General features: G+C 39.7%; 1 protein-coding gene and 1 non-coding gene across 3 annotated transcripts in view; both read right to left on the bottom strand.

Moving 5' to 3' along the window:
* Nucleotides 1-25,731, bottom strand: part of FANCC (FA complementation group C) — a 368,220-nt gene that overhangs the window by 215,499 nt on the left and 126,990 nt on the right. For both annotated transcript variants that reach the window (XM_045289421.1, XM_045289422.1), the window contains one exon: nucleotides 793-1,030. In XM_045289421.1, coding sequence (XP_045145356.1) covers nucleotides 793-957 — 165 coding nt within the window. In that variant the 5' untranslated portion in view covers nucleotides 958-1,030. The remainder of the gene's footprint in view (nucleotides 1-792; nucleotides 1,031-25,731) is intronic.
* On the bottom strand, nucleotides 23,845-23,993 carry LOC115869471. The gene has a single exon (XR_004046205.1). It is a non-coding gene; the product is annotated as a small nucleolar RNA SNORA62/SNORA6 family (small nucleolar RNA).

Raw genomic sequence — 25,731 nt, 5'->3', positions numbered from 1 at the left:
TATTTTGTCATATCTTACACTGTCCGACATCTCCCTTCACCCACTTTTGTTGTCCATCCCCCAGAGAGGAGGTTATGTGCAAATGCTTGTAATTGGTTCCCCCTTTCCACCCCACCTTCCCTCCACCCTCCCAGTATCACCACTCTCATCATTGGTCCTGAAGGGATCATCTGTGCTGAATTCCCTGTGTTTCCAGTTCCTATCAATACCAGTGATCTAGCTGAATTTGTAAGTTAGAATTTGGATCATGATGGGGGTGGGGGTAGGGGGGTGGAGAGGTGGAAGCATTTAAGAAGTAGAGGAAAGTTGCATGTTTCATTGTGATGCAAAGGTCTTTAAAGCTCAAGCTCAATCTGACACACGGTTACCCCACTGGGGTTTCTGAGACTGTAATCGTTTACAGGAAAGCCCAGTCTTTATCCCTCAGAGCTTCTGGTGTTTTCGAACTGCCGACCATGCAGATTGCAGTCTACCATGTAACCACTACAGCACCAGGGCCAGGTCTTAAAAGAACCCCATTTATTACCTGACAGCAAGTATCATAAACTTGATTATTTAAAAATAATTTGATTACTCAAGACCTCTTACATGACACACTCAAATGTCCCCTAGAGATTCTGATTCATTAGGTTGCAAACAGAGCCCAGGTGATACCAAAGATCAGTCAAGTATGAAAACCCAGACCTTAGGTCAACACTACAAATCCCTGACCATATTTAGCATTCTAGAGGAAATCTGGGTGGAGAGTTCTTGAAGGGACAAAATCATTTCATCCTTTCGTCAACTACTTACCATCTCTTTCAAAGCTTCATGCATCCGCCTTAGGAACTCCTGGAACTGAGACAGATGAACACAGGTATCTTGCTGTGTTTTCAAAGTGGAGGCCTGGTCCCATATAGAAAGCTTCTGCATCCAAAACTCATACTCAGAAGAAAGGTCTGCTAACTTGTGAGCCATTGCAGACGGGAAAAGGTGGAGTACTTTCACACTGGCCTGCCGAACACTGACAGAAAGTGTGCACGTATCAAATCTATAAGAAAGGGGGACAATGAAGCATTTTAGAAAGGATCTTTTTTTTAAATCATTTTATTGGGGGCTCGTACAACTCTTATCACAACCCATACATATATCCATTGTGTCAACCACATTTATACATTTGTTGCCCACATCATAGAATACATCCCGCCGCCCCGCCCCAGGACATTTGTACATTTATTGCCCTCATCATTCATTTGCTTTCTACTTGAGCCCTTGGTCTCAGCTCCTTATTTTTCCCCTCCCTCCCCACCACCCCTCCCTCATGAACCCTTTATAATTTCTAAATTATTATTATTTTGTCATGTCCTACACTGTCCAATGTCTCCCTTCACCCACTTTTCTGTTGTCCATCTGTCCCCCAGGGTGGGGGTTATATGGAGATCCTTGTACTCGGTTCCCCCTTAGAAAGGACGTTTTATCATTGTCTTCCTGACCCACTCATAATGGGATCCCAAGGACCCAAAATCCCATACTTCCTGTGCTGGAGTCATCACTGAATTAATTTAAATGTGTCATCCAGCTGTACCTCTGATATTTTTTACTATCAGAACTTTTTTTTTTTTAATCCTTCCGCAGGTTCACCTACGGAAACCTTGTTACGACTTTCACTTCCTCTAGATATCATGAGTAATATCCTTAGACTAAAGATCATTATACCTTCACAGGCCCATACTAATTATGTACAAAAAGCACAGCTGATGATATTTTATATCTTATTTTTAAGATCTATTTTTAAATGTTCTAAATATAAAGTTAATTTGAGTGTTTTAATGGAGTGGGAAGTCAAAAACATTCATGGACATTTAATAATAAAGTCTGTGTTTAAAATTTGCTTTTGAAGTCCTTATGCTTTATATACATTTCTGACTTCTCATTTAGGTTTAAAAAAAATCTCTCTAAATTACTCTCTAATGAATTTTCTTTCCAGTTTCACTTTATTTCTTCATTTTTTCTAATAATTCATTCCACATGCACCAAGTTAAACAATCTGCTTATATTTTATCTCAATTCACTGACAAGAAGTCATACTTTGGTAAAGCAGGATAAACTCCAATTATTGATATGTATCTACATAGTTCTACCAAACCAAAACCAAACCCACTGCTGGCAAGTTGATTGTAACTCATATAGGCCCTAAAGGATAGAATAGAAGTGTACCACATGGTTTCCAGAGCTGTAAATCTTTACAGACACAGAGAGCCGTGTCTTTCGGATTTGTAAGCCATCACAGAAGGGAAGTGTGGTAGGTTCAGAGCAGCTTGTAGGTTTGAATAGCTCACCATTTGCTGAACAGCTATGCACTTTAACCACTGAGCCACCAAGGCTCCTTACATAGTCCAAAGTGACAGAAAATAACAACTCATGAACTTCACTTACCACTCTGGAAGTCACATTACATAGCAAATCTGTGCCTAGATACCAGTTGCTATGATGTCAATTTCACCTCAGAGTGGCCTCATGTGTGTCGAGAGTAGAACTATGTGTCTTAGGGTTTCCAATTGCTGAGTTTTTTGGAAGTAGATTACCAGGCCCATCTTCCTAGGTCTCTGGGTGAACTCAAATATCCAATCTTTCAGTTAGTAGTCAAGCAGATTAACCACTTGCAAACTCACTGCCATTGAGTTGGTTCCAACTAATATTGACCCTGTAGCAGAGGGTAATACATGGGGTTCAGAATTATTGATCTTCCTATGGGTTTCTGAAATGGTAACTCTTTATGGGAGTAGAAAGTCTCATCTTTTTCCCATGGAGTGGCTGGTGGTTTCAATCAGCTTACCTTGTGACTAGCAGCCCAATACACAATCACTATATGTCATCAGGGCTCAAGTAAACACCAGAAACCTCGAAGCCCTCCATCACTCCTAGAAGCTCTCCCCTGTCCAAAGCACACAAGGCAGAGAAGTGAAGGTGTTTGTACAGTCTCCACCTTTAGTCGGGAAGTGAATGACTCTCAGCTATCTAACTCTTTTCAAAAGACTATTCAATAAGTTTAAGTATTCAGAAGAATACATTAATAAGGTAAAGAGCTACTAATTAACTAAAAGGTGTTTCTATCGCTACACAAAAAATCAGGAAGAAATTAAGAGACATTATATAATTTGGCTATAGTGCAAAAAATTCTAGGCCAGGAAGATGAAGATTTAAAATGGAACTTAATAATTCAGTTTTGTAAAGGACCATATTAAAATGGAAATAAAGAGTATAATAACAAAGGCAGCAAACACATGAATGCTAACAGGACGAACCTAACAGTCAAAAATCTAGGGCTGTTCTGAAATCCTCACTTTCATCATCTCCCTGAAGCAAGCCATAACCAATGCCTGCCAATTCTACCTTCAAACTTTGATTTTGGTCACTTCCTTGTACTGCCACCTGTCCAGCTCCCTCCATTTCTTCCCCAGATTGTCACACTAGTCCTCGACCAGATTGGGCCTATCCCCTTCCAGTTGACTTTCTAAGGAATGGACTAAGACAGCATTTTCAATGTAAATCTGAAATATGACTTTCTCCTGCTTAAAACATCCCCTCAACGTAACTGGAAAGATATCTAAGTTCCCTACTTAGATGCAAGTTCTTTAATGGAGTCTCTAAGGCTCCAGTACAACTTCCACCCTTCCTTCCTTTTATTCCCTTTGGAGTCACCACAGTCCATTCCAGTCCATGCATACACCAAACCCTTCCAGCTTCCTAGTCTTTTAGCTGATACACACATAGTGTGTTAGACAGGGTTCTCTAGAGAAACAAAATCAGGACACTTATGATTGCATATATACATATACACACCATGTATACTTGAGTATAAGCTGACCCAAATATCAGCCAAGGCACCTAATTTTACCATAAAAACTGCATTAAAAATGTGCTGGAAAACTTGGCTTATACACGAGTATATAACACACACACACACACACACACACACACAGTACGAAGGAATCTAACAGCTAATTAGTCCACACAACAGTACAGAGGGCTCAGTTTAGCTCACTTCTGTGGAACAGTTATTATGCTGGGAGTCCTTCAACTCACTTGCGCTGCTGGGCCAAGGTCAAGTAAGCAGACAACTCAATCTTCCTTAGGCAATGCAGGCAATCTAGCCACAGGCAGCAAACAGCAGGGCAAGTCACCAACAGTCAGTAGGATGACAGGATCCAAAAATCCCAAGCTCAAGCGATGTATACACCACCAGCATGGCAAAGCAGGTCTCAAAGGAACCTCAAGCTCTAGCGACGCAATCCAGGGGTTGGCAGTCCCACATGTAGTGTAGCTTACAAGTTCAGACAAAGAACTAGTAGTCACATGCTAGTCCGATCACCAGAGAACGAGAGAGAGGCAGGGCTTGCCGAGACATTTATCTTTATGCCCTCCAATCAAACTGCAACTTTATTAATCCCACAAGTTCCTATTGGCCAGATTGGCACAATAAGCCTACCTATCACACACATTGTTACCAATTAGTTCTTATATCAATAATTGTTGTTGTTGCAAACTACAACCGAACTGACTCACTCCCAGTGATTCATGTACAATGGAGCAAAGCATTGTCTAGTCCTGTGTCATAATCAGCTGATCAATCCATTGGGATTCGTAGTTTTCACTAGATGATTTTGGGAAGTTAGTCAACAGGCTTTTCTTCTTAATCTTGGTTTGTTCAGCATCCTAAAATATACAAGTTTCCACTGATTGACAGCTTGTGGCAGTGCATAGAGTATATTGGCCAGGAATCAAATCCAGGTTTCTCACATGGGAGGTGAGAATTCTTAATTATTTGCTCCCTTGGGTTTATTTTCCTGGAATATAAATTCCATGTCTTTTTAGAATTTAGTATATGCCTGGCAAAAATTCAATAAATGTTGAATGCAAAAATGATAAGTCATTGGTATTTTTCAAAGAATAGGTCTAGGATAAAAGCTAACAATGCTTTTCAAATAAACCAATTTATATTTTGAAAGGTAATCCCTGCAATAAAAATAAAATATAAATGGTATCATCCTGTAAATTGTGTGAAATTTAAATATGAATACACTGAGATGGATTGGAACAGTGGCTGTAACAATGGGTTTAAACAACAATAACTGTGAAGATGGTACAGATAGGGTCATGCCTCCTTCTGTTGTACATGGGATCACTAGGTGTTGGAGCCAATTTGACAACTCTCAACAAGAAGCCCATTTTATATAATAATAATAATGCTTTATACATATGTGTTTACTAAATTCCTGGCAATATAAAAAATATTGTTTTTAATGCATAGCAAACCTATGAGGTGGGTACCATTATAGCTCCATTTTATAGATAAGAAAACTGAAACAGAGATGCTACCTAATTGCCCATAGTCAGGAAGTGCTAATAGACATCAGAGGTAGGATTGTGGGATTTGAACCCAGAGAGTCTGATCCTAATGTCTGTGCCTGTAAACAAAGAAATTGAAGAAACAAGGGAGGTACAGAACTGATAGTGATAATGTATATACAGCTTTTAGAAGTGGTTAACTGTCTAAGTGCATGATATGTAAATATTGTATCAAGAAAACTACTTAAAAAACAAAGACAAAAAAAAACCTTGACCTACAGTTACCATGGGTGAAGGAGGAAGAGTTTTTGCTTAGGGGGCATTGAGTTAATGTTAATGATGGTAGAATAATTTGGAAAAGGGACACAAAGAGTGTAATCAATGGCATGGAATTATACATGTAAAAATTGTTGAATTGGAGAATGTTCTGTTGTGTATATTTTTGCTACAATTAAAACAAACAAACAAAAAAGTGCCTTGGTTGATGAACCAAGATACTCAAATTAGGCAAACCAGACTCTCTAGGAATTGAAGTGTTGAGTAGACTGACACAGGGGCAGGTGGGGGGAGGGGGGAGGGTAACTAAGCCACTCAAATATATCATAGTCTAGTTCCCCTAGTTTATGTTAACAAGGTATGGTTTTTCAGCTCTGATTCTGTCGGTACCCAGGATCCTTACAATAAATTCTATTTTTCTTTAAATTAACCATTATTTTGAGGTTCAAACCACTAACCTGTCAGCTATGTATGTTGCAGTTGTTGCTATTAGGTGCCATCAAGTCAGTTCTGATTCACAGTGACCCTAAAGAACATAACACAACCTGGTCCTGGGCCATCCTCATATTCCCCAGACTTGCCCTAGTCTGATCCCATGGTTGAAGCCACTGTGTCCATTCATCTCTTTGAGGGCCTGTGGGAAACAGGATTTCTCTCAAGCTGTCTCCCCCAAAGACATGCCAGACTTAGCTGCTTGAGAATGACTGTACACTTGGAGGTCATCAGGATCGGATTGGGGGTCATTCTCCCTGAGAGTTATCAGCTGTCTAGACCAAGCAGACACCACTGTTTATCCCACGTAGGGCCCACTCCCTTCTGATAAGGATAGTAGTTGTCTGTTTCCTTGTAGGAGACACTGGAGAGGTCAAACCCGCCCAAGGATGACCAAGATTAGGCTGCCATCATGAATCTAGGGTCCGCCCATTTTGTCACATGTATACCCCTAGATCTTCCCATTCCTATAGGCATACCCCTAGTTCATCCCCTTCCTGTTACGCTTATGCCTATAATAGATCCCCTTCCTACAATGTAGATGCCTATTGTGCTGCCCCTTCCTGTGATGGATGATTCTGTAATCATGTCCCCCTAAAGTGATATAATGGTTGGTTAGCAATAAAGTAGAGGCTCTCTCCAGCTCCCAGGGCCCGGGAGCTCTCTCCGGCTCTAGGGGGCCTGGAGGCTCCCCGGTTCTTGGTCCCCGAGGTTGCTCCTGCTCTCGTGGCCGAGTTCCCCCCACGAGGACTATCAGACGGGGCTGAGGTGAGCAATGCTACCATGAATTGTGTCTGACTCCATTTATTCCAATCTCTCCTCTAACTCTTATGCTCTCTATGACTTTAATATAATATATATCTCAACCATACAATTGTGCTTACTGAACCAGTGGGTAGTACTAACAGTGGGGGCTGGCACCCCACTCCCCTCCAAATTTAACTTAATACTACAAGGGCCTTCTTCTTTTCACTACCCTTTACTTTGCCAAGCATGATATCCTTCTCCAGAGAATGGTCTAACCTGATTACATGTCAAAAGTATATGAGACAGAGTCGTGCCTTCCTTGTCCCTAAGGAACATTTTGTCTATACTTCCGAGACAGATCTGTTTGATCTTTTGGCAGTCCATGGAACTGCCAGTACTATACTTCAAATGAATTGATTTTTCTTTGGTCTTGCTTATTCAATGTCCAACTTTCGCATGCATATGAGGCAATTGAAAATACCATGGCTTGGGTCAGGCACACTTTAGTCTTCCAGAAAACATCCTTACTTTTAGCACTTTAAAGAGGACTTGTGCAGCAGATATACCTAATGCAATGGATTGTTTGATCTCTGGTGCTACTGCTTTCATGCGCATTGATTGTGGATCTAAGATAAATTCCTCGACAATGTTAATTTCTTCTCCATTTAACATGATATTATCTATTGGTCCATTTGTAAAGATTCTGCTTTCTTTTATGATGAGCTGTAATCCATGCTGAAGGCTGCAATCCTTGATCTTCATCAGCAAATGCTTAAGGTACTCCTCACTGTCGAGCAAGCAAGGTATTTTGGTTCTCATGAACTTGTTTAAATTTACATCAATTCAACCTCAGCTTACATACAAGCAATTGATAATCTGAACCACAGTCAGCCACTGGCTAGGTTTTAGCAGCTAATATTGAGCTTCTCTATCATCTCTTCCTACAGATGTAGTCAATTTTATTTCTGTATATTCCATATGGAGAATTCCACATGTACACAGTGACATTTTGTATTGTTGAAAAAGATATCTGAAACAGACAATGTTGGTGTGGCAAAATTCTATCTTGTGATCTCTAGCTTCACTTCTATCACCAAGAACCTATTTTCCAATCACTTTTTTCATTTGTTTCCAAACTTTTTATTCCAATAGGCAATGACTACACTGCATCTTGATTGCATGTTATTTTTCTCCTTCCCACATAAAATTTTCTATTTTTATTCCCCCCCCCAAAAAAAACCCCTTGTTATTGGGATGTAATATAGATATCATATCATTCCATAGTTCAATCACATCAGACAGTATTGTACAACTGCTACCACAATCAATTTCAAAACATTCTTTTACTTCTTGAACTCCTTGATATCATCTCCCCTCCTCCACTGTACCCCCAGGAATCCTTATTCTACTGCTGTCTCTATAGGTTCATCAATCCTGGGTTTGATTGCATGTTTGATCACTTTCCAACTGAAGACTTTAGTAGAATTTAAATTTCTTCATCAATAGCTTTGGTAGTTGAATAAATGTAAGTAGTAGTTGTATTGATTGGGTCTGCTTGTATGAGGATAGATTATCCTATCACAGAATTGTTCTTTAAGATAAATCTTGAAATGTCCTTTTTGACAATGAACACCCACCATTACTCTTGATTGTGCCATTCCTGGCCTAGAGAACCATATGGATATCTATTTCAAAAATGGTCGATACCAGTCCATCTCAGCTAATACCTAGAATATAGATCTTTATGTATTCCATTTCATTTTTAATGACTTCTCATTTTCCTAGATTCAGACTTCATATATTCCAAGTTCCATTATTAATTGATGCTTGTAATTGTTTCTTCTCATTTTGAATCATGCTCCCTCAACAAATGAAGGCCTCAAAAGCTTTATTCCCAAAAGTTTTACTCTCGAAGGCTTGACTCCATTCATGACACTACGGTTGATTCTACTTTGAGAAGGAAGCTCTTCCTCAGTCACATTTTGAGTCCCTTCCAACATCAGAGGCTCATCTTCCAGGTACCTCTAACAATGTTCTTAGTAACTGACAAGGTTTCAATGCTATCCATAAGGATTTCAGTGGCTAATTCCTAGAAGTGGCCAGCCATTTCCTTCTTCATCGTCTGTTCTTAGTTTGGAAGCTCTCCTGAAACTTATTTACTTTGAGTGACCCTGCTAGCATGTGAAATGCCAGTGATATACCTTCAGCATCACAGCAACATACAAGCTACCACATTATGACAACTGACAGACAAGTAGTGTAGCTATCAGCTCCCATTAATATTTACAACCTTAGAAACCATAAAGGGTCCCAATGAGTCAAAGTTGACTCTATGGCAGTGGGTGGGTAACAACTTCAATGATGTTGATGTTGTTGTTGTTGTTGTTGGATGCCATGAAGTCAGTTCTGACTCATAGGGAGCCTATGCACAAGAGAATAAAACACTGTTTGGTTCTGTGTTATCTTCACAATGGTAGTTATTTTTTAGCTCATTATTTAGCCATGTGTCAATCCATATTGTCCAGATTCTTTCTCTTTTTCACTGCCTTTCTTTTATTTTATCAAGCATGATGTCTTTCTTCAAGGACTGCTCCCTACTGGTAACATGTCCAAAGTACATGAGAAGAAGTCTTGTCAACCTCACTTTTAAGGAGCCTTCTGGCCACACTTCTTCCAAGATAAATGTTTGTTCTTTTGACAGACCAAGGCACTTAAAATAATCTTCATTAGCACCATATTTAAATGCATGGATTCTTCTTCAGTCTTCCTTATTCAATGTCCAACTTTCACATGCATACATGGCAACTGAAAGTACAACTTGCATCAGTCACGACCTTTGTCCTCAAAATGACATCCATGCTCTTCAACACTTTAAAGGGCAATGTTATCATAAGCAAATGTTGACTCAAACTCAAGCTGCACTTTCAGAAGTACCCTCCTTACTAGAGCAATTTAACAACGCCATTGGCATGCAGAATGCAGTTAAGAAATTCGAAAAACCATTTATTCAAGGACACAGGACACTGGAGTGATCTCTTATATTAAAGCTATCAGGCTAACAGAATCTGAAAAGTAGCAATATTCAGGTGCCTTAGACGTGCTCCACCTGGTGGGATTTACAATTCATCAACATATGAAGCATTCTACTTCAAGAAGTTTCTTGGTATCAAATGTTCAGCACCATGCCAGGATATGCTCTTTACCATGAGGATACACAAGAAATTGTTATTAGTAATTCCCTCCAATGAGGATATCTGAGAGGATGGATTGGCCGTGTAGAAATGAACTTAGTTTCACTGTATATCTTGTGGTAAATTTTCAATTTCATGTCATGTGTGCTTACTACTTACTCAAAATTTAAAATTCAATTTAAAAAGATAAATAAAGTGCATGAAAACAGCTGTTATCAAGGTAATCAAGTGGCCATCAAGCTCAGAAGCAAAAAAGCCCACATGGAAAAAGCACACCAGCCTATGCAACCACAAGGTGTCGAAGGGATCAGGTGTAAGGCATTATCAGAACAAAAAATCTTACCATAGTGAATGATGGGGGGAGTGTGGAGTGGAGATCCAAAGCCCATTAGTAGGCCACTGGAGATCCCCTTGCAGAGGGGTCTCGGGGAGGAGATGAGCCAGTCAGGGTGCGATGTAACAATGATGAGAAATACAACCTTCCTCTAGTTCCTAATGGTTTCCTCCCCGCTCCCACTACCATGACTCGAATTCTATCTTATAAGACTGGCTAGACCAGAGGAGGTACACTGGTACAGATAGGAACTGAAAATACAGGGAATCCAGGATGGATGAGCCCTATAGGACCAGTGGTGTGAGTGGCAAAACAGGGAGGGTAAAGGGAGAATGGGTAGGAAAGAGGCAACCGATTACATGGAACTGTGTGTGACCTCCTCCCTGGGGGACAGACAACCGAAAAGTGGATGAAGGGAGAAGTCGGACAGGGCAAGATATGACAAAATACCCATTTATAAACTATCAAGGGCTCATGTGGGAGGAGGGAGCGGGGAGGGAGGGGAAAAATGAGGACCTAATGTTGGGGGTTTAAATGGAGAGAAAATGTTTTGAGAAATGATGTACAAATACGCTTTACACAATTGATGTGTGTATGGATTGGGATAACAGTTGTATGAGCCCCTAATAAAATGTTTAAAAAAAAAAAAAACAGCTGTTATCTTACAACTACTATGACACACACAGCCTCACTTATTTTCCTGGCATTGGGAAGACAGCATGGAAATGTCAGTCATTTACCTGCTCCTACCCATTTGCCTCCACCACTTGTCTATTAGTTTATGGTAGTGTGGTGGCTTGTGTTTTGCCAGACTAGGAAGCTTCCAGACCAAGACACTACTAGGAAGAACCTGGGAAACCACTTTTCAATAAAATGACCAGTAAAAACTGTATGAGTAGCTCTGGGACACTGATGTAGTGAGGTGTTCTAGAAGCTAGAAGGCGAGTCACACAGGTGGCAAGGCACTCGAAATATAACTGAGGGACAGATGGTTCCTCAAAGTATAGACAACCTTAATGGCATAGATGGAATAAATCTTTCAGAACCATCATTTGCTGATGTAGCATGACCTAAAATAAAAGTTGCAAGCCTTCATTAATAATTTGATGTATGTATGGATTGTGATGAGTTGTATGAGCCCCCAATAAAATGACTTTTAAAAAGATAATAATAATTTGAATGTGGAATGTAAAGTCTCAAATGGAAAACTGAAAGTCATTGAAAATGAAATGGGACACATAAAGATCAATATCCTAGGTATTAATGAGCTGCAATCGATTGGTATTGGCCATTTTGAATGGGACAATTATATGGTCTACTATGCCAAGAATGATAAAATGAAGAGAAATAGCAGTACATTCATCAAAAGGAACATTTCAAGATCTATCCCTAAGCACAATTCTATTCCCATATATCTTATACCATCGAGTCAACTCTAACTCATAGTGATCCTCTAGGGCAGAATAGAGCTCCTCCATAGAGTTCCAGAGACTGTAATACTTAGGGAAGCAGACTGCTTCACGTTCTTTCAAGAATCAGCAGATGGGTGGGTTCCAACCACAAATCTTTAGCTTAGCAGCCCAACCCTTAACTCACTGTGCCACCAGAGATCCTTACGACTGTGTCAGTGGCTAAGATAATATTCATATGCTTCCATGGAAGACCACTTACACAATTCTTCAAATTTACACCCCAACCACTAATGTCAAAGGTGAAGAAATTGAAGATTTTTACTAATGTCTGCAGTCTAAAATTGATCAAAAAAGAAATTCAAATACATTGATACCTATGATTGGAACAAGAAAGTTGGAAAGAAAAAGGGTTTATGTGTTAGGCCAGGTTGTCTAGAGAAACTAATCCAATGACACTCATCTATGTATAAGAAAGAACTTTGTATCAATAAGTAATTATGAAGAAGGTATCCCTGCCCAATTGAACTCCAGTCCAGAGCCTGATACTAGTTCATAACTCCCTCTTCAGACTCACAAAGCAACATACAATGATGCAAAATGCAGGAATCTCACAGATCAGTGGGTGCCACGTCATGTGGATTCGAGATCGATGGAAACATGGCAGGGCAACCAACAGCAGCTCTCAGGAAGCAGGAAGGCAAAAGGGCTGAGAGAAAGGGAGGTTTCCATGAGGGCCACATCTACAAGGTGGCACAATCAGGCTGTGACCTGATTGACAGGTTGGATTCTACTGCTACACTTTCATAAAGATTCAAACTGACATAAAATCATCTAACTACCACAGATTCATAGCTGGAAAATACAGCTTTTATGGTAAAAACAATGAAAACTGCAAAGCTAGAATTTTGCAAGACCAACAACTTATTCAGAGAAATACTGGGTTTCAATAATATAAATGACAACTATGCACATGAACCTTACTCAACGGAATACACAGGAATTAAGTCACTTATCTGTGGAAAGGGACAATAGAAAAGCTCAACATCATAAGTCAGAACAAGGCCAGGGGCTGATGAAGGAACAGGCCATCAGTTGCTCTATGCAAGTTTCATGTTGAAATTGAAGAAATTTAAAACCGGTCTATAATAACCAAAATACAACCTGGATTATATCTACCCTGAATTTACGATTATCTCAAGAATAGGTTTGAGCCCAAGATATATTTGTGAGATCTCCAAAGGAAATAAGCCTCCAGTAATTTCCCTCTATCCATAATAGAGGGATGGGAAGAAACTGGTTACCAAACAGAGTTTATTAGAGGGATGACAATAGATCAAAATGATAAACCTGACTTGAACGGTTAGAATCTTGTCAGCTGATCCCCTGTCTGATGCACAGTGGGTCTGATCTGGTTTTCAACATTTTCTGTGTGTGTATGTATGTATGTGTGTGTTTCATATTTGGGGTTTATCTCAGATGTATTTTGTCATTGGGGTAACCCTAGTGAATTTTTGTTAATGTTTTTTTGGTTTTCCAGTATTTGAAACTCAGGATTGATGAACCTATAGAGATAGTTTGTTAGACCAAGTTGACTAGAGAAACAAATCCAAAGACACGCAAATATGTATAAGAAAGAGCTGTATATGGAAGAGTAATTGTATATTGAGAAAACATCCTAGCCTGGTCCAAATAAGTCCCCTATTAGCCCAAATGTCTGGTACTAATCCATAAATCCCTCTTCAGACTCTTACAGCACATGCAATGATGCCAAATGCAGGAAGATCACAAGCCAATGGGTGAAGTCTTGTGAATCCAATGCTAATGGAGGCATCTCAGCAAGGGCTCAGGTCTCCACGTGGCTCCTCCAGCTTTCTGAGTGGCTTCTCCACAGGAAGGTGAAGCAAAGAGAGAATGTGACCTGTCTCCAGGGAGAAGAGAGGAAGTTCCCAGAATCCTCAGGGAAGGTCATGTCCACAAGGAGGCATCATCAGACTGTGACCTGATTGACAGGCTAGACTCCACCCCTTCACTCTTAATATCCTTAAATTGACACAAGATTATTTAGCTACCACAGATAGCAAGTAAAATAAGGGTTCCTGGTGGGAGGACACTGGAGAGGAGGGGTATAGGAGAGTTGATGTCAAGGAGTTCAAGAAAGAAGAGAATGGTTTGTAACTGGTTTGTAGAATTAATTGTACAATACACCTAGATGTTATTGAACTATGGAATGATATGGTAACTGTATTAGCTCCCAATAAAATCGTTTTGAAAAATGATATAAAATATAAAAAATAATGGATTTGAATATTAATGACTGAAGAAGACCAAATAAGTTGTGGTATGATATACATGAATGAAAAAAGGAAAAGGTCATTAAAATACAAAAAAGGAAAAAAAGACAAAAATGAATGTTTGAGGAGATTCTGAAACTTACTCTTGAATGATGCAAAAGAGTGAACAGAAGTAATTGTGAAGTAAAAAAGCTGAAAAGATTTTAAAGCATCGCTCAAGAAGACAAATATAATGAAATGTACAAAGTCCTGGAGTCTTAACCTGAAAGAACTGAAGAAGAAAAAAAAACAAGCTTTGAGTTACACACTGAAGGATTTTCTAGGCAAAATATTGAACAGCACAGGAAACATCCATGGAAGATGAAAGGTACATAGAGTCTCTGTACCAAAAAGAATTGGTCAACATTCAACCATTTCTGGAGGTAGCACATGATCAAGAACTGAAGGTACTGAAAGAAGAATTTGAAGATGCACTGAAGACATCAGCAAATAACAAAGCTCAAGGAAATGATGGAATACCAATTGAGATGTTTCAACAAACTATACAATGCTGGAAAAGGCAATTTCTCTGCCAAGATGTTTGAAGGACGGCCAGATGGACAACTAAATAAAAGTAATCCAAATTTGTTCCCATTCCAAAGAAAGCTGATCCAACAAGTGTGGGAATTATTGAACAGTATCATTAATATCACATGCAAGTAAAGTTTTATTCATGATACTACATTGACAGGGAACTGCTACAAAGTCAAGCCAGATTCAAAAAAGGATGTCCAAGGAGAGATGTTCTTAATGGTATCAGGTGAATCTTGGCTGAAAGAGAATACTAGAGAGATGTATAGTGTGTTTTATTGCATATACAAAGGCATTCGACTGTGTGGATCATAATAAGTTATAGATAGCATTGCATAGAATGGGAACTATGATGGGGAACTCCATAACACTTACTTGTACTCATGTGGAACCTGTACATAGACTATGACCATCAGTTGAATAGAACAAGGGATGATTTAAATTTAGGGAAGTTATGTGTCACGGTTGTATCCTTTCCATCATTTCGATTCAATCTGTATACTGGGGAAATAATCCAAGGATGAGAACCATATAAAAAAGAAGCTGCATCAGGATTGGAGAAAGACTCATTAACAACCGGCAATATGCAGGTGACACATCTTGCTTGCTGAAAGTCAAGAAGAATTAAAGATCAAAGAATTCAGCCTTCAGTATGGATTAAAACTCAACATAAAGAAAATAAAATCTTCAAAAAGGAAGCAATGAACATCACCATAATCAAGAAAATATAAAATTGTCAATGATTTCACTTTATTTGGATCCATAATCAATATCCATGGAATCAGCAGCTAAAAAGCCAAAGGATGCATTGCAATGGGCAAATCTCCTGCAACAACCTCTTTAAGGTGTTAAAAATGAAAGAGATCATTTTCTGGACTAAGGTATGTCTGATCTATGCTATGGTATTTTCAGTTGCCTCATATGTATGCAAAAGATACACAATAAATAAGTAAGACCACAGAAGAATTAATGCCTTTGAATTATGGACTGCCAGAAAAACAGAGCTATCTTTTCTTTAAATCATTTTATTGGGAGCTCGTACAGCTCTTCTCACAATCCATACATCCATCTATTGTGTCAAGCACCTTTGTGCATATGTTGCCATCATCATTTTCAAAACATTTTCTTTCTATGTAAGCCCTTGTTATCAGCTCATATTCCCCCCTCCTCCACTCTCCCTCCCTCATGAGCCCTTGATAATATGTAATTGTTTTTTTCCATATCTTACAGTGACTGATGTCTCCCTTCACTCACTTTTCTGTTGTCCATCCCCCTGGGAGGGAATTACATATAGATCAGTGTGATCAGTTTTCCCCTTCTCCCTCCACCTTCCCTTTACACTCCTGGTATCACTACTCTCATTATTGGTCCCAAGGGGTTTATCTGTCCTGAATTTTCTGTGTTCCCAGCTCTTATCTGTACGCATGTACATACTCTAGTCTAGCCAGATTTGTAAGGTAGAACTGGGGTCATGATAGTGGGGGCCAGGAAGCATTAAAAAACTAGAGGAAAGTTCTATGTTTCATCAGTGCTATACTATACCCTGACTGGCTTGTTTCTTCCTTGTGACCCTTCTGTAAGGGGATGTCCAATTGTCTACAGATGGACTTTGGGGCTCCACTCTACCCTCCCACTCATTTGCAGTGATACGATTTCTTTGTTCTGGGTCTTTGCCTGATACCTGATCCCATCAACACCTCATGATCACACAGGCTGGTGTGATTCTTCCATGTGGGCTTTGTTGCTTCCAAGCTAGATGGCCACTTGTTTACCTTCAAGTCTTTAAGACCCCAGACGCTTTATCTTTTGATAGCCAGCACCATCAGCTTTCTTCACCATATTTGCTTATGTACCCATCTTGTCTTTAGAGATTATGTTGGGCAGGTGAGCATCACAGAATGCTGGGTTATTAGAACAAAGTGTTCTTATGTTGAGGAAGGACTTGAGTAGAGGCCCAATGTCCATCTGCTACCTTAATACTTAACATATAAACATATGTACATAGATTATTTCCCTATCATTATATAAAAAATATATTTACATATATACATGCCTGTATTTAGACATCTATAAATGTCCTTTGCCTCTGGTTCTTTCCTCTAGTTCCTTTTACTTTCCTTGTGCCACTATCATGGTCAGCCTTCATTTGGGTTTCACTAATTCCTCCCGGTTACATTGCCCTTGATCAAGCCCCACCAGGCATCCTATACCCTCCTCACCACTGATTTTAGATCACTTGTTATTCCCTTCTCCCTGGGGTAGTTGACACCCCCTTTCCTTTCTCCTGCCTCCCCCTCTCCCGTGTATCCCTGGAACCATTGGTCCCATTGTTTTCTCCTCCAGATTGTTTATCCAGCCTGTCTTATCTACATAGATATGCAGAGACAATAATAAGCACAAAAACAAGACAGAGAAAAACAAAACAACAAATGGAAGCAAAAAAACAAAACAATGACAAAAAAGTAAAAGCCTATAAATAGTTCCAGGTCTGTTTGTTGACCTTTAGGAGTGTTTTCTGGTTGAGTCCGATGGGGTGCCACGTTCTGACCCCAAAACCTATTTTTGGTATTTCCTGGGGACTTCATTGTTTTAGAGATCCCCTTGCTGCTCAAACAGAGCTATCTTGGAAACAGTATAGTTAAAGTGTTCCTTAGAAGTGAGAATGGAGAGACTTAACCTCATGTCATCAAGAGGAACCAGTCCTTGGAGAAGCACCATGTGGGAAAAGTACAGGGTCACTGAAAAACCAGGAAGACCCTCAAGGAGATGGACTGACACAGAAACTACAAGTGGGTTTTAAGCACAGCAGCAAGTGTGAGGGTCACGCAGGACCATGTGGGGCTACTGCAAGTGGGAACTGATTAACAGCACGTGACCAAGCTACCCGTTACCTGGTAATAGTAACATCTGAGTGGAGCCTGGAGCAAGAGTCACTGCTAACTCAGGCTGAAGCACACTTTCATTCAGCTTGCATGACTTGGAAGAGCCAGTGGTGTGGAAAATATGTATGGTCGATCAGGACCCTAGACGAAGCCTCTGGCAGTGCTCAGAAAACAGAATGATCTGCCAAGCCACAAAGCTGGGTGTGCCCAGTAGCACTCTATCATCAAAGGCAAATTACACCCCCTGCTAAAAAATGCATGAATTAGGCTTTGGGACCTTAGCTATATTTCTAGCTTGTTATGTCATATAATTTCCAAGACTCCTTTCTCTTTCATTTCCCCTTCTCCTACTATTTGCATATATGCAGAGTATTATTAGTAGATAAGTTTTCTATTTAGTCCATAATTTGTTGACTATAAGAGAAAAGGAAAGAGTAACTGACATTATCCAGAGCTCCCAGACTCGAAGTTAGATGCATTACCCAAGCATTACTTTGGATTATCTCTGTTTCTGAAGGAGAAGAAAGCTAAATAATGTTTGCTGGAAGTGCTTTTAAAATGCTATGCATGGAAAGTGGTATGCTTAAATGTCTTGAGTAGCCAACTGGTAAAAGATAGTAAACATATGTCATTTCTGTATGCCTATTATCCCTTTCTTATTACTATGAAATATTAGGGAGGTTTAAAACATTCGTGGAAAAATAGAACAAAAAGATCATGGAATTTTTCCATGAACTTTTTAAAGCCCCCTCATAATGCTTTTCACTTTGAAAACCTTCACTTCTTCCTTTCCTTATGGTCTTGGTGGGTCTATGGCTCATGGTATGAAGAAGTAGGCAAGTCATGTTAATCTAAGACATAAAATAGGAGATGAGGTGTTCCGTTGACTTAAGGTTCTATATTTTAGTTCTTTGGGTTCTAATGTGCATTGCAATGGCTACACAGAAACTCACAGATAAAATTCATGATTAAAGGGTTTATTAAGGAAATTAGCAAGTTGTAATGCTCTGTGAGAAATGCTCAAGGTAGTCATTTACATGTTACAAAATTCAGGTCTGTTAACAAATGCCCCAAACTCTGCTGTAAACATTAACCTAAAGGCATTCAGCTCTAACTTCATGGGTCAGAAAATCCAGCTTCCTGAATTAAGTGCTCAGAGGCACCCACTCCAGTCAGCTCCACTTCCTTTAGCCAGCAAGTCCAATTTCCCTAATTAAGTGCCCACAGGTACCCTGCTCCACAAGGCAGCCTCCTGCACAAAAGCACTTCTATTAACTTCTCTATTGGTTGGAAGTCCATCATTCTGTTGCATTTTTTGGATCCTGGTTCTGCTGCTGTTCCTCTGATGTTATAGCGGTCTTCTGGATCCCAGAGGACATGCTCCACTCCTTGCTCTTGCTGGTAATGAGATCCCTTCTCTTGTTTCTCAGAAGGTTCATTTGGACCACAGCAGAATACCACTGCAGAGAATCCTGTTCCCAATTACTCACTAGTGAATCCTATTAGTATCTTCACCCACCTTCTTACCAGACTCATGCAGGGAAGGGTCATTTGGTAGGAGCTAGAAGAGCCACATTAAATAATTCACTGCCCCACAGGTCTATAAAAAATAGAGCTTATTTTTATTGTTTGATACCACACCAAAAGATATCAGGCTTTCACCAAAAAGGGAGAGTATCACCGTCGTGCTTAAAACATAGGATATATAGTACAAGTGACGTTTGTCTAGGTTTCTTTTTATAACTTTAAATATAAAAGTAGAGACTACAATGACACCCCCCATGTTCTTCTAAGTATTTTCCTTTTTTTCCCCCTTTTGATCCATTTTATTTTTTTTAATCATTTTGTTAGGGGCTCATACAACTCTTATCACAATCCATATACACATCAATTGTGTAAAGCGCATTTGTACATTCATTGCCCTCAGTATTTTCCATTTTTAGAGAAACTTATATCAGATTAAAATACTTTATATATCTCCCTCATAAAAATTATTTTTAAAAGAACAAATTAGGCATACCTCTTTTACACTAAAAAAAGACAATATTATCTAATAGCCAGTCTGTTTTAATTTCTCAACAATTTCCTTTTACATTTACTTCGTTTATATCAAGATCCACAAATTACATATGATCACTATTCATAGTTCTCTCAAGCCTACCTAATCTGCCACAAAGACTTCTATTTGAAAACAAAATGAAAAACAAACTTTTCCATATCCTTAATCTACAGGAGAAAACAAGGCGTTTGACCGAGATGATTCCCCACTTATCTGCATTTGGCTGATTGCATGTCTGTGGTACTATTTATCTAACCCTATCATTCCTACAAACTGACAGATCTAGAGGGTTGAGTAGATACAGGTTCAATTATTTTGCAAGAATGCATCTCTCATGTTTTGTAAACTTTGAATCAGATCAAAAGGCACACATATGTCTGCTTATCTCACATTTCATAATGCTGAAATTGATTAGTGGATTCTGGTATTTTCAACCTAATCAACACTTTAAAAGGTTTAACATCAACCTTTTCCCTAATGGTCTTATGAGTCATTGGTGATAGTTTCAGATCTGAGTTTTTACAAAAGGGCTGAGCTGTGGGTGGGAGTAATTGTTACAGAACTGTGAATAAAATTTTTTAATTTAATTTTTTAAATTAAAAGATCATTTTATTTGGGGTTCTTACAGCTCACAGCTCTTACAACAATCCAGTCATCAATTTTATCAAGCATATTTGTACATATGTTTGAATATTGTTTTTCAGTGAAGTTAGTCTCAAGTCAAGTCCCTGCATGTCAGAGAAGAGCTGTGTTCCACAGGGTTTCCAATAGGTGATTTTTCGGAAGTGGATTAGAGTGCTTTTTTCCCTAAGCACCTCTTGGTGAACTCAAACCTCCAATCTTTTGGTTAGCAGTACACTAACTATAAGTACCACGGGTTTCTCACTGCCATCAAATGAATTCGGCCTCATAACAACCCTATAGGGCAGGGTAGAACTGCCTCTGTAATTTTTTATAGGAGTAAAATGCTTTATGTTTCTCCTGCAGAGTGGCTGATGGTTTCGAACTGATGACCGAGTGGCTAGCAGCCCCTACACCTATACTGGTTGAGATCCATCAAAACCAAAGAAACAAATATACTGTTATGTTTAGCCAATTCTTGATGGTCTGGCATGTGTGCAGTAGGCCAGTGCTCCATAGGGATTTCAAGGCTGTGAATTTGCTGAAGTAGATCCCTAGGCCCTCTTTTTCTGAGGTATCTCTTGATGGGTTTGAATGGGTGGGTTTGAACTGCCAACCTTTAGGAAGGCAATCAAGTGCTTAACCATTTGCACCACCCAAGATTCCATGGGGTTGCAAACAGAGTGCTTTTCTAATTTTATCTATTCTCCCATTTTTATGATGTTGCTTTATGTATGGAAGTCTTAAAAATTTCAACAATCTTTTCTCCAATGCATGTCTCTCCAACAGAGATTTATGTCCCACAGCAGCAGCCTTCAAATTCAGACTCTCTGGCAGACTTCTGTCTCTTCTTGGTGGTCAAGAAGTGCCCTGAGGGGAGAGAGCAGGCAGCCCATCTGCTCACTACTCTGCAGGGCCCTTCACTCTGGGATTTAGCCAGAGATCTATGCGCCTCCAAAGTCCTCCAGTGTCTTCAAAAGATATTTTGTCTGATTCTTAATTTTCAGTTCTCTTGATTAACTGAAGAAACAAAACGGCACTGTCATTGAGTCAAATTTGACTCATAGTAAATCTATAAAAAACCAAAACTCAATGCCATCAAGTTGATGCTACCTCATAGTGACCCTATTATAAAACAGGACATAACTGCTCCTGTTAGTTTCTAAGATTGTAACTGTTAATGGGAATAGAAAGCCCCATCTTTCATCAGAGAAGTAGCTGGTGGTTTTGAACGGCTGAAATCCAAGGATTTCCAAAATGGCAAATCTTTATAGGAGCAGACTGCCTCATAATTTTCCTGCACAATGGCTGGTGGGTTCCAACTGCTGACCTTACGATTAGCAGTCCAGTGTATAATACACTATGCCACCCGGGCTCCTTATTAACCAAAGTAGTAGTTAACCTGTAATGGTAGACCATATATTTTTAAACTACTTTGCTGCTGAAAGAAAAAATTTAATGCAGTATGAAGTATGAAAACCTACAGATATAATCAAAGGCTAAAAAACCATAGTGTTGAATTATCAGAGCAAGATCCTTACACTTGGCTGCTGAGGCCAAAGGAGGCAGTCACTGATCTTGAGAAAGTGGTTAAAAGGTCAGCCTTGCAAGCAAGGAAAAAGCAGGACAGGCCTCCCAAAATGAGGTCTGGTAATCCACCAAGCACTTTGTGGCCCAAAATGCTGCACCCTGAAAGTATGGAAAATAAATGAAATTATGGAGCCCCCAGCTTGCTAGTGCTGCCACGTGCCAAGAAGATGCAAACAAAAACAAAATTCCAAAGACTGGGAAAAAACCCAGAAACCCAGCGAGAGGCTCAAGGGGTTGGTTCATGAGCTCACTGGGTGGAGAGTGACTGGTGAGAGCATGCTGCAGTTATGCTAAAGCAGACACAATGAGGCAACCCCTATGCAGATCCATAAAGGTGTGTCTTGGAAAACAGGATGATCCTGCAGATTCCCAGTCATTTCCACTTCATTCACAAAGGCACCTTTTTAAAAAATGTTAGTTAATCTGCAACTCTGCTGAGCAACTGAAAACTATAGGTAGGCACTGATTCACATTTTTTCCTGCATCTTATGCTCAGCACATACATACAATGTTGCAGCGTGTAATTTGCTAATATTACACATTGTCCTGCTAACTCCCAAAGACAAAGAAAGGACTTACAAAGATACTGATAATAAAAACAAGAATGAAACTAATAGAAAAAGCACTCTACTTTCATTAGAAATGACTTAACGATAGAGTCGTCCACATAAATCAAAGACTAACTGTACATATCTTTGGCTCAGAGTCATTTCATTATGTTTCTAGAAAAGCACCATTTATCATAGTTTATTTCCTAGAATAAAAAGGTGGGTTTTCAATGACTCAGGGTTTTAACAAGCATCTTGCACAGTGTGCATACTAACATAAAAAACCCAAACCAGGCCCACTGGCATTGAGTCAATTCTGACTCAGAGAGAGAGACCCGATAGGACAGAACAGAACTGCCCTTTCGGGTTTCTGGAGCTGGAAACCTTTATGGGAGTAGATAGTCTCAGCTTTCTTCTGAGGGGCAATGGGTGGTTTCAAATGCCTTATTTTGTAGGGAGCAGTCTAACACATAACCCACAGTGCCACCAGAACTCCTTATACTACTATAGCAAAAACAAATAGAGTGAAAATCACCATTTTCCACTATTGGATTATTTTTCTTGTAATATATTTACCTAGACCCTCAGGAATCAAAACAAACCATTATTTCACTTTCTCTATAGACAGTGACTACAAACAACAGAGTTTCTAGTCCCCTCAGACTGTATTTCCAAGAGAAAATAAAATGCCTTCCAGAAATAAAGGGAAGTCCTGTGAGCAGAGAGATCTGGGAGAAAGCGACACTGGCAGCGAGGAGCCCCACTCCAGTGTTCAGTCCCATTTCCTGCCTTGTCTGGGGGGATCTTTCACAAGCAAGAGTTGGGAGGGAAGAAGGTAAGTGGCCAGGGAAACCAGCCAAGGAAAGGCAGAGCAAACAGCAGAGATATTGAAAATGGTGTCAGTTTAGGATCTCTGCACTTGCCCGCTTTCCATCATTTATAAGTACTATTTTATGAATTCAGATCACCACAGCACAAAAATACATTATTGTCCATGAGTTTTCAGTCACAGGCTCAGATTTCAAGAACATCAGGAAAGAAAGAGGTAATACTACCCCAGGGCTAAAAGGTTGGCTTTTTCTGCCCTGAAGTAAGATGGGTTCCAAAACTACACGGCAATGTGCTTCATAAGGATTATGAGTTCACCAAGCACAATTCACTAGAGTGGAAGAAGGCAGTAAAGGCACTAACCTACTTAAGTAGTGGCTGAAGAAAGATAGCTAAATGGAAAGAAAGAACTAGAACCTAGGCTGGAGCAAAGTATCTTTGTGCAATTAAAATGAACACTACAAGTCCCAAATTCATCACTCAAGAACAATAAGAGCCCAACAGGGAACAAATGGTTCTCAAAGGTCAATGCAGATGCCAACTGCCATCCATTTAATGACAACTCATTCCAACTATAAAGTACGAGGTAGAACTGCGCCTGAGATTTTCAGACTATAACTCTTTTATTTATTTAGTTATTTATTTAGCTATTTATTTATACATACATACATACATACTTGCAGCAAGGATTACTATCAAACTCCACTCCTTGGGTCAGAGACCCTGGTGGTCTTAGCGAAGACCTTGCCCATCACGTAGCACACTACCTACACTTATGAGTTTATTGGCCAGCCAGTGGCCTCAACTCCAGAGACTATAACTCTTTATGGAAGTAGAAAGCCCTGTTTGTCCTTTCTTAGAATAGCTGGTGGTTTCAAATTGCTGACCTTGCAGTTAGCAGACCAAAGAGTAACTTGCCAGGGGTCCTCAAACTACGGCCTGCGGTCCATATGCAGCCCTCCGAGGACATTTATCTGGCCCACTGGGTGTTTATGCCCCATTTTGATTTTTTTACTTCAAAATAAGATATGTGCAGTATGCATAGGAATTCATTCATACTTTTTTGGCTTTTTTTTTTTTAAACTAGAGTCCACCTCTCCAACGGGTCTGAGAGACAGTGAACTGGCCCCGTTTAAAAAGTTTGAGGACCCCTGCACTACAACACCTGAACATTTACTTGGTGGGTTACAAGTTAGGCTGCTAATTACAAGCCCAGTAGCCCAAACCCACTCACTAGCCACTTCATGGGCATGGCTACATGCTTCCATAAGGATTTACGGCCTTGGAAATCCAAAAGCAGGGTCCTCAAACTACGGCCTGCGGGCCACAAGTGGCCCGCTGAGGACATTTATCCAGCCACCAGGTGTTTTTGCCCATTTTTTTTACTTCAAAATAAGATATGTGCAGTGTGCATAGGAATTTGTGCATAGTTTTTTTTTTTAAATCTTAGTCCGGCCCTCCAACGGATCTGAGGGACAGTGAACTGGCACGCTGTTTAAAAAGTTTGAGGACCCCTGCCCAAAAGGAACAATTCTACTCTATCCTATAGAATCGAGACGAGTCAGAATTGACTTACTGGGAATGGGTTGAGTTGGTTTGGGTTTCACTCCAAAGAGAAGGCCCAAATAGGGCTATCCATTCCACCATAGTGTTGGACTATTGACCTACCTCTCATTTAACATGATGTGTCATTATGTCTCTCTCCTAATTTAATAACTTTCAGGATGCAAAACCTGTTCTATAATTTAACCTAGGGCTTTCTGATCCTCTATTAGCACCACTGATGTAGAACACTTTTGGCATTAAATGCCTGTCACAACTATAGACAACTTTAGAATTAGACCTTCCCCCCCCCCAGATTTTCTGGGGGGAAAATCAATTCCTACTCAGTTTATATAATGAGGTACCTCTAAAATGCTGTCAAAGGCAACAAGTTGACATAGATGTGAAGCAAAATTCTTTTTTTTTAAGTTATGTAGTCTTTATTATCATTGTTTTCCTCTATGGCATATTGAAGGTAATCTAGAAAACCATGTATGCAAATGAGACTAGTCAGGGTTACACTGGAAATAATGAGAGAAATTCTAAAATAATTATTATAAATGAATCGTGGTCACTGAAGCACAGTCTATTCTTATTACTGATAGATCTCTTATTCACAAATTCCCCACCTGCTAAAATGTACTTGCAATCTCCAATTCAATACTCAAAGCACGTCTGCAGGCATTCCCAGGTGAGCAGAGCAGGGCCTGCTCACAGCTGAGACGGGACAAGACCTCACTCTCTGCCTTCATTTTTCAGTCCTTGTGCTGTAAACACATATTCTTGTCCCACTTTATTCAGTGATGCATTTTGGACATGTTTGTGCTTTCTATTGGCAATTTCATTATTTAAAATGGTGCCCAAGCAAAAAGTCAATGTGCTGTCCACAATTCCTTAGCACAAAAAGGCTACGCTGTACTTATGGCTAAATCACGTGTGCTAGATAAGCTTGATTCATGCCTGAGTTATTGTGTTGTTGGCTCTGAGTTCATTGCTAATGAGTCAATAATATATACAAGG

Source organism: Echinops telfairi, unplaced genomic scaffold, assembly GCF_000313985.2.
Source record: "Echinops telfairi isolate 266 unplaced genomic scaffold, ASM31398v2 ScPeMD7_27;HRSCAF=92, whole genome shotgun sequence".
Classification (NCBI taxonomy): domain Eukaryota; kingdom Metazoa; phylum Chordata; class Mammalia; order Afrosoricida; family Tenrecidae; genus Echinops; species Echinops telfairi.
The sequence above is the reverse complement of the archived record's forward strand: the minus strand, read 5'-3'. Positions and strand labels throughout refer to the sequence as shown.